The sequence below is a fragment of the Dipodomys ordii genome, unplaced genomic scaffold (genome assembly GCF_000151885.1).
Source record: "Dipodomys ordii isolate 6190 unplaced genomic scaffold, Dord_2.0 Scaffold52, whole genome shotgun sequence".
NCBI lineage: Eukaryota > Metazoa > Chordata > Mammalia > Rodentia > Heteromyidae > Dipodomys > Dipodomys ordii.
Window position 1 is genome coordinate 12708455 of NW_012267268.1, and position 9424 is coordinate 12717878.

The 9424-nt window shown below is 48.5% G+C and overlaps 1 protein-coding gene across 1 annotated transcript; it reads right to left on the bottom strand.

Annotated features, from left to right (window-relative positions):
- Positions 1-748: 748 nt before the first annotated feature.
- LOC105988912 (serine protease 40-like) lies at positions 749-9224 on the bottom strand. The gene is made up of 5 exons (XM_013020676.1): positions 8974-9224; positions 8079-8270; positions 6395-6669; positions 3747-3916; positions 749-1078 (listed from the first exon to the last, which is right to left on the bottom strand). The coding sequence occupies exons 1-5, from the start codon at positions 9222-9224 to the stop codon at positions 749-751; spliced, it is 1218 nt and encodes a 405-aa protein (XP_012876130.1).
- Positions 9225-9424: the final 200 nt, after the last annotated feature.

Genomic DNA, 9424 nt, shown 5'->3' on the forward strand with positions numbered 1-9424 from the left:
AGAATTGGGAAGAATTTGTTCAGAATCCCTAGTGTGCTTAGTGCAACACAAGTCTACAATGACCTGGGACTGTTTCCTTATTAACAAATAGTTTAGGTTGCAAGGGATACTGAATGCTAGGCCAGAAAGTCCTTCATCTGCCAAACTTCTGCTCACACAGGGATTCAGAGCTGATGTTACGGAGGCAGAGAGGGGAGAGGAGGGTACAGGATGCAGCAGATTGAGTGCTGACCTCTGAAACAGAGCTCTGAGGAATACTTTATGGTCCACACTCCAGATCGGAGGATTGTTCCAGACCCTTCACAATCTAGTTGTAACTCCTCTGTGACCAGAAGGCCTGGAAGGTACTACTTCACAGCTAACCTGGGCATGTTTCAGGAACCACGTGATAAGTCCCTAAGCTTGTCTTCTGGAAGCCTCCTTATGGACAAGAGTTGAGCCTCAGTCTATAGAGAGAGAACAACTCAGCTCCAACTCATACAGGGCAGCTCAAATACCCATCTGTCCCCTTAGCTATCCCTCCTCAGAAAGAAGAACAATCTTCCAACTCTGGAAAACTTAAAGCCCAGCAGGGCATGAGAGATGGTACAGATGGGTAAAAAACAGAAGCCAGAAGCTGTTTCCATTGTTTATTTTGTCAGGTCTGGGAAGAGGCGGCCTCAGATGGACAAATGAGCCCAGATATAGAAACGTGGGGAGGCAGTGCTCAGCAATGTTTGTAGGAGAAGGCTGGGCATCGGTGCTGTGGCTATCTTAGACTCCTGAGCAAAAGCGGTGCAGACAGCAGGACCAGGCAGATGCTTGGCTTGAGAGCCAAGCCATGAGAGCCATGGCCATGAGAGCCCTGGCCATGAGAGCCAGCCAGAGCAGGGCCGTCATCCTTGGGAGGGATGATGCCAGGCTCAGGCTCACCCGAAGCCTGTTTGTTCTTTTCAATCCAGTCGAAGAAGTAGGAAACTCTGGTGAAGACGCTAGGACTGTCCATTGGATGATAACATGCCACACTCCAGCTGGACAGCCCCACCAGATACCAGGAGCCATCCTTATAGGGGCAGACGAGGGGACCCCCAGAATCTCCCTGAAAAGAAAGAAGACATGGATTGTGGGGTCAAGACAGATCCTTATCCAGGACAGAAAGAACAAGGTGGGTTCCAGGGAGTCTCTGATGTCTAAGAATCATCTGAGCAATTTAAGTTTCCCAGGGCCCACTCCATAATGCTCCTGAGGCAACCCTGGAGAGTATGCTAGGTGCAGTCACAGAGCTGCAGAGTACACAGGGGCCTTAGGAACTGAACATATGCCTTCTGTCCTCCCATCCACATGGGAGAAGATGCTGTGCAGCTCCCATGCGAGCATGTAAGTGGCCAGCTTGGAGACCTGGCTTTGTGATCTTTGGTCATATTCTTGGCCCATCATACTTTTTGTTTTACTTAAGTCCTCCATCCCTTAATGGGGCTCTTTTAGTAAACAACAAACTGTTAGCTGTACTGAGCAGCAAACAGTGCTGCCTATGACTGGTCTGGTGAGGAGCTGGAACCAAAAGACAGCTCCACAGAGGGGTGGACTGCAAGTGGCAGGCATTGGAGATGGATGAATCCTTGGAGACATGGAGTAAATGTGTCTATCTTCTGGTATCCAGAAGAAGAGAAAAGAGAGTCAGACACACAAAAAAACTTTTAACAGCAGTTGATGAAGCGTGTGCACAAACTCCAGCTAAAGTGAGCTGAAGTGATGAGGAGAGCAAGCAAGGGCATTCCAGTGGCAAGGCCAGATAGAAAGTAGTTGCTAAGAATCGGGAGAGGGTTGTGGGGAACAAAGAATATGTACACAAGTGTTGTTGTTGTTGTCTTATCAGTCATGGGGCTTGAACTCTGTGCCTGGATGCTGTCCCTGAGCTCTGCAGCTCAAGGCTAGCGCTCTACCACTTGAGCCATAGCGCCACTTCCAGTTTTCTGGTGGGTTTTTTTTATTGGAGATAAGAGTCTCACAGACTTTCCTGCCTGGGCTGGTTTTGAACCATGATCCTTAGATCTCAGCCTCCTGACTAGCTAGGATTACAGGCGTGAGCCACCGGTGCCCAGCTTACACAAGTGTTTTATGACGGAGATTAACATGGTTTGTTTCAAGGCTGTGAAGACAACCAAGGAGAAAGGAAAAGCAAGAGAGAAGGTGCAAAAGAGAAAGGAGAAAACATGAGTATGCCTGGGAGGGGTCCAGAGCTTTTAAGATAGTCAGAGCCTCTCCAAACTTCACTATGGCCAGATTCTTTCATCTTGGGATGTCTATTTTTTTTTGCTGGGTTTCAGTTTTCCATCATGAAATGCAAAGCTTTCACAGAATCGACATTCTTAGGAGCTGGGAAGGTGGCTCAGTGGTAGAGTGCTTGCCTTGCATGCATAAGGCCCTTGGTTTGATTCCTCAGCACCACATAAGCAGAAAAAGCCGGAAGTGGGGCTGAGGCTCAAGTGGTAGAGCCCTGGTCTACAGCTGAAGAGCTGGGGAACAGCTTCCAGGCCCAGAGTTCAGGCCCCACAACCAACACACACACACACACACACACACACACACACACACACAAAACAGAATCAACATTCTTAATATATATGCCCAATGATGGATTCATATACATAAGCTATAAAAAGCTTCTGTGATTCAATATATGACAACTCCATACTCAGAAAACAAACCAACCCTTGCATACACACACAAAAAGGCAATATACATCTGAAAAAAGTTTGTCTCTATTAGTCACCAGTGAAATGCAAATTAAAAATCACACACATAAAATGAAAATGAGAGATAACCAAAATTACTATTGTCAATGTAGAACAATCTGAATTCTCATTCACTGCTGATGGGAATGCACATTGATACAAGCAGGCTGCTGGAATGCTGTTTGGACAATCTTCAAGAGATGAACAAGTGCATTCTTCATGACAATTCTACCACCACAGACATCTTCAACCAGAAACCCAACGCATGTGCACTAAGCAAGCATGTCAGGATGTTCACATTAATGCCCTCTGTGAAGATCTCAAGAGGAAACTCCAAAATGCCACCCACATAAGAACAGAGAAGTCAGCTGGGCATTGTGACTCAGGCCAGCAACTCTAGCTACTCATGATGTGGAGACCTAAGAATCATTGTTCAAAGCTAACATGGGCAAAAATGTCCATGAGACTCTTATCTCCAATTCACCAGCCAAAAGCCAAAAGTAGAGGTGTGGCTCAAGTGGTAGAGCATCAGTCCTGAGCAAAAAAGTCAAAAGAAAACTAAAAGATAAGGACCTGGGCTCCAAGTGGGAAGAGACCTTCACTAAAAAATAATCCACAAAATAAAATATAGGGCTGGGGAGGTATTGTTCAAGTGGGAGTGCACCAGCTTATCAAGCCCAAAGCCCTGAGTTCAAACCAGGGCTTCTGCCAAATGGTTGGAAAAGTAGAAAGCCAGAGAGGACACGGTCACCCCAAGGTGAGTCTCATAAACTTTACCATCCAGGTTGGTTGTCAACCTCCCATGTTCAGCCTTGGAAGTGCAGGTATGAGGGCACCCAGCTTGGCCACAGTTCTTAAAGATCAGTGAAACTGGATGGAGCTGTGCTCTTTAGGGCCTCTGACATCTCAGGCCAGTCCAGGTTCAAGAAGAAGATGGGGCTTGCACATGGCCCAGAGAAGACAGAGGGTAAAGGCCCAGGGTAAGAGCGGGAAATCACATTTGGCTGGAGAGCCTAAGCCAGCCGCACTTACTCGGCAGATGGATACTCCTTGCCTAAAGTTCCCAGCACACACCATGTCATCCTTCACAACATAATGCCCAGTGCTGTTGGGGTGAGGAGGCTGGAAAAAGACTGCGCAGTAACGGTTGTCCAGGAGGATCACCTCAGCCTCCTGCAGCTGTCTTGGCTCAGGCAGGAATTCTGTGGGAGGAATGAACAGGTCAGGTGCAGCCTATGCACTGAGAGAGAGTGCATACTCACTGAGGGAGGGCACCTGCTCACTGAAAGCGAGAACCTACTGACTGAGGGAGGGCATCTACTAACTGAGGGAGTGTACCTACTCACTCAGGAGATACACCTACTGAAGGAGAACACCTACTCACTGAGAGAGAACACTTATTCACTGAGGGAGGGCACCTACTCTAGATGGTGGGGCAAGGAAGATGTGCTGATAGGTGTAGGAAGGGCATTAAGAGCCAGTATAAGTGGTTTGAAGTGAATGAGAACAGGCGGGAGGTCTGTGTGGCTGGAAGGGTGGAAGAGTTGGCATAAATGTGGTGGAGCTGCCCTGCCAGACTTGGACTTGAGATTTGATCCTAAGCATGCCATGACAGACAGAAGGTTGTGCTTACCTTCCTAACAGCTCCTCTGGCCACTCTGTGGAGCCCAGGGAGTGTGGAGATTAGAAGCTGGAAGTTGGGGGACCTTGGGGAGGGGAACTTAGTAATATGCACAAAGGCTGGGTCTGTTCCAAGGGTCTGCTGGGCCTGCAGCCTTGCTTTTTGTGCTTCCTTGTGGAGGCTCAGTGGTGGCGGCATGCCTCCTTCAGTAAAGTGCTTGTGATCCACGGCCTTCCCAGGTGCTCAGAGGCTGCCCGAGTGTGGCAGACCCAGGGCCTGGATACCAGTCCCATGCCACAGCAAGTCCTCTAAGTCTGCTCTGACCTGTCTTGGAGATCAGCCCCTGCTATTGATTCCTAACATCTTAGAAAGGTATCTTTGTGGTGTCAGTGACACTTTAGTGGCCAGGAGCAGGAATGGTGGCTCTAACACAAACCTCAAAGAAAGTCTGGTCCCAAATGTCTCTGTGGAACATCTCTGAGAGATTACTACCCTACAAACCATGCCAAATTGAAATTCCATTCATTTTTACTCACCATTTTGACCTATTGTCATCTGGGCTGGGTGTAGTGGCTCAGCACTTTTAATCTAATCACTTAGGAGGAAGAGATCATGAGGATCTCAATTTGAAGATAGCTAAGGCAAAACAAAAAACAACAAAATAATCCCCCAAAGTAGCTATTTCCTATCTAAATTAACAAGCCAGGAATGGTGACTCACACTTGTAATTCTAGCTATGTAAGATGGACCATGGTTTAAGGTTAACTGAAAGGGGAGAGGGGGAGGTGGAGAAACAAAGAAAAAAAGAAAGAAAATAACTAAAAAGGAAAAAACAAAAACATACTTTAAACTATATAGTTTAAATTATCATTAAATGATTTAGAGTATTTGACACCAGGTCAATACTATATGAACAGTCATTATATTCTATAATTTAGGGAATAATGACAAGATTAAAGTTTGTATACTCCCCTCATTATGAATATTACACATGGATTGTTCTGTTTTCTTTTTGTACTGGTACTGAAGCTTGAACTAAGGGCAACCAATGTCCCTTAGCTTTTCCACACAAAGCTAGTACTCTACCACTTAAATCACACCAGCCTTTTGGTGGTTGATTGGAGATAAGAGTCTCACAGACTTTCCTGCCAGAGCTGACATTGAAGTGTGATCCTCAGATCTCAGCCTCCTGAGTAGCTTGGATTACAGGCGTGTGTCAACAACACCTGGCTTAAATCTATGGATCTGGGCTGCACCAGTACATGAGATCATCAACTAACTGCACAAGCTAGCAGAACAGGCCAGTCTCACCTGTGCTAGGGTTCACAGAGACAGGTGTTCTTAATTGAGACAGCTTGTCTCAATTCAGAGGGCATGCCCCACTCATTTCCTGTGGGTTCCTAGTATCTTCTATGGCCATGGAGAGCAAGCCGTGTTGGATGAGGCCTTCCAGGAGTGAGAGCCCTCAGAACCTCAGAGTCAGGGAGTATCAATCATATGCAGAGCTCCCAGCATCCTTGAATGGCTTAAAGTTAAAGAGTCCAAATTTCCAATTAGAAAATGAGAGATGGGGGCTGAGAATGTGGCTTAGCAGTAGAATGCCTGCCCAGCATAAATGAAGCCCTGAGTTCAATTCCTCAGTACACACAAACAGAAAAAGCCAGAAGTGATGCTGTGGCTCAAGTGATAGCCACTTGAACAAAAGAAGCTCAGGGACAGTGCCCAAGCCCTGAGTTCAAGCCTCAGGACTGGGAAGGAAAGAAAGTAAGAAAGAAAGGAAGAAAGGAAGGAAGGAAGGAAGGAAGGAAGAAGAGAGAGAGAAAGAGAGTAAGAGATGGGGAGACACCGGAAGGGGTGACACTGACCAAGATGCATTATACTAATAAATTGATACATTGAATAAAATCCCCTTTGCATGACTAATTTAATAGTAATAATAATAACAATGAAAACCAAGAAGAAAGAGTCTTGTGAACCATGGACTGTGGGAACTACAAAGCTTTGGAAGGACTGGGAGCAGCCTCTGTCCTGTCCATCCCTGCCTGTGCAGTGTACTTACTATCTTCAGTGATCATGCCCCAGCCACTTATCCAGCAGGGCCTATCTTGGAGCAGCTTCGTGGCATTGCTTGGGACGCAGGCTGGGAAGACGTGGGAGTTGAACTCCACAGGCGTATGCATCTGCATCAGGACAATGTCACTCCCCTGCCGGTGGAACTTGTCATAATCTGGGTGGACAATGAGCTTATACACTGTCTTCTTCAAGCTGTAGTTGGTGGGATTGCTTAGCTGGTTGTAACCTAGCAGGATCCGGTAGTCAGATGGCCTTTGGGACCTGTTTGGGGATGTCTGTTTTGAGTGTCAGGCTGACTCCCTGACTGCCCAGCAACCAGACCCCTCCCCATCATATCAGAGTTCCTCCTCCCCTAGTATCATGACATTCTCTTTTTTTTTTTTTTTGTCGGTCGTGGGGCTTGAACTCTGGATCTGGGCGCTGTCCCTCAGCTCTTCAGCTCAAGGCAAGCGCTCTACCACTTGAGCTACAGCGCCACTTCCGGTTTTCTGGTGGTTTATTGGAGATAAGAGTCTCACAGTCTCTCCTGCCCGGGCTGGCTTTGAACCGCGATCCTCAGATCTCAGCCTCCTGAGTAGCTAGGATTACAGGCATGAGCCACCAGCGCCCGGCTCATGACATTCTCTTGAGGTGAGTTGGATTGCTGTCTACAGCCTCAGGGCATTTCTCCTTTGAGGACTTCTGATGGATTTTCTAGCATACCCAGAATCCAAGGATTGCTAGACAGGAATATTTGAGGGTACGTCAAACTGAACCCATTTATCTAGTACTGATGAGGCCCCTTTTAAGGGCCAATTGCCCAAGACCCCCTTTCCGTCTCACCAATTTCAACAAGAGCTGCCCTCTGTCTAAACACATGTTCTCAGCAAGTACTTTCAGGGTATGGAAAAGTCCACGGAACGTTCCTATTTCCTGCACATGAGTGGCTTGCACACCACATGTACTTCTCATGCGTTCATCCTACCTAGACCCCTCAAGACCCGACTCTGCTTTCCTAAGGTCCACCCACTTTGTCTTTGCTCCGGATAGACCTGGTGCACCTCTCTTGACACACCTTCAATGCTGATCACTGGAGCTGTGTCTACGCCTCACTCTCCTGGTGGGATGAGAAGCTTCCAGATGGGTCTTATACTTTCCTCACAGGCAGTGTGCATAGGGTCTGGTGCTCATGGATGCTGAATATGAATGGAGCCTGTGCAGTATGCATGTCCAAGGACAGGACAGAGTCAAGAGCTAACCAGCCTGTGGACATCTCCTGGGACTGTCACCAAAGGTCCCCTGAGTGCAACAGCCTTTTGATTCGTAATATTCATGGGAGATTAAAAAAAATCCAATTGGAGGTGGTACCTTTTTGGAACTAAAGCTTGTTTGCAGTATTTGCACATCACTGTCACCAGCACACTATCATGGAGGGCAGGGTGTCTCCGGGGTGAGAGATGAAATGTGAGGTGACAGGACATGGACAGGAGTCAGGTGATAAGCAGAGATGGTACCCCAGCTAGAAGGTCACATTGATTTAAAATCATGAGCATTCCTATGGGGGTAAACTGTCCTAGAACAACACCTGGAAGGAAAAGGCTGAGCACACCCTTCATCCCTTCTCACCCCACCTTGTGCCTCTCTCCTGCAGCCCTTTCTAGCAGCTGGGCCCTGGGCCCTGGAAGACGCACCTCTGGAAACAATGGGCTGCAGATGTTACCCAGTATCTGTCAATGAGGGCTGCACCACAGATGTGGCTGCCATGATACAACAAACTAGCCTGCCATGGCCACCGTTCCGAGGCTGCCTTCTGACCACCAAATATCTTCCCAGAAAATCGGCTCCTGCCACATACTGTGGAGACAAATCCAACTGTGAGGTACCTGCATTTAGGATTCCAACCCTCAGTGGCTCCAACTATCACCATCAATGGGACTAAAGGAGACCAGGGCCACACCACTCTCTTCCCAGGTGGAAATATAAACCCACCTCAGCCTGAGGCCATCTCCCAAGGAAACCTGCCCCAGAGAGCTGTAGTCTAGGCTGGGCTAATCTCTTCTCAAATCATATTTAATAAAATAAAGGGTGCAGCCCTGTTCAAGGGCTGACTAAAGGATGTTAAGGCTCAGGATCTTATCTTTTATCAGCCCAAGGGCATATCTTTTTTTTTTAATTTTTATTTTTTATTGTGAACACACTGTACAGAGGGGTTACAATTACATGGGCAAGATAATGAGTACATTTCTTATCAAGCATTGTAGCCCCCTCCTTTGTTTCCCCTTCCCCCCCCCCCCCCCAAGTTGTAAAGTTCGTTTTCGACAAGACAACTTGTACTTCTCATTGTTGCAACGGGTCGCCCAGCCAAGGGTGTGTCACCACCTAGCCAGGCGGGTGCAGTCCTGGGGCTTTGTGCTGAGAAGGCCAGCAGGAGCGAGGGAACACTTCTCCTTTAGCTACCATGGCACCCCACACCCAAGTCTGAAGGCCAGGACCCCCAACCACCTGCTTCCCAGAGTGGAGAAGGGACAGCCAGGCTGGCAGACAAAAGGGCCACACCCTGAACCAGCCCTGCCCTTGACCACTGACCTTTTGACGAGGATGACAAGGGCTGGGCGGGGTGGGCGGGCAGCGATTGAAGGCTCAGGCTGAGCAGCACCGCGAACAGCGCACAGGCCCCTGGCCCACTTAAGCCTGATTGCTGCCCGCCAGCGCCCCCCATCGGGCCGGTCGGCAATGACGCGTCGACCGCTCGTGCGGCCAACTGCTGCTGTAGTCTGTTCCCTGGCCACATCGCCCTTCAGAGGGGCTGGAGAGGAAAGGGAAGCCCACGCTCCCATCCCCAGGCCTGCAGCAGGCTGGCAGCAGAAGCAGAGGTCTCAGGGCCTCTCCCTCTGACCTCCAGTGACACAGGTTCTAAATGGCAAGGCACTCACATTCCAGAGTTTCTTTTTCCTTTTTTGGGTCCGGTCGTGGGGCCTGAACTCTGGGCCTGGGCGCTGTCCCTCAGTTCTTCAGCTCAAGGCTAACGCTCTACCAC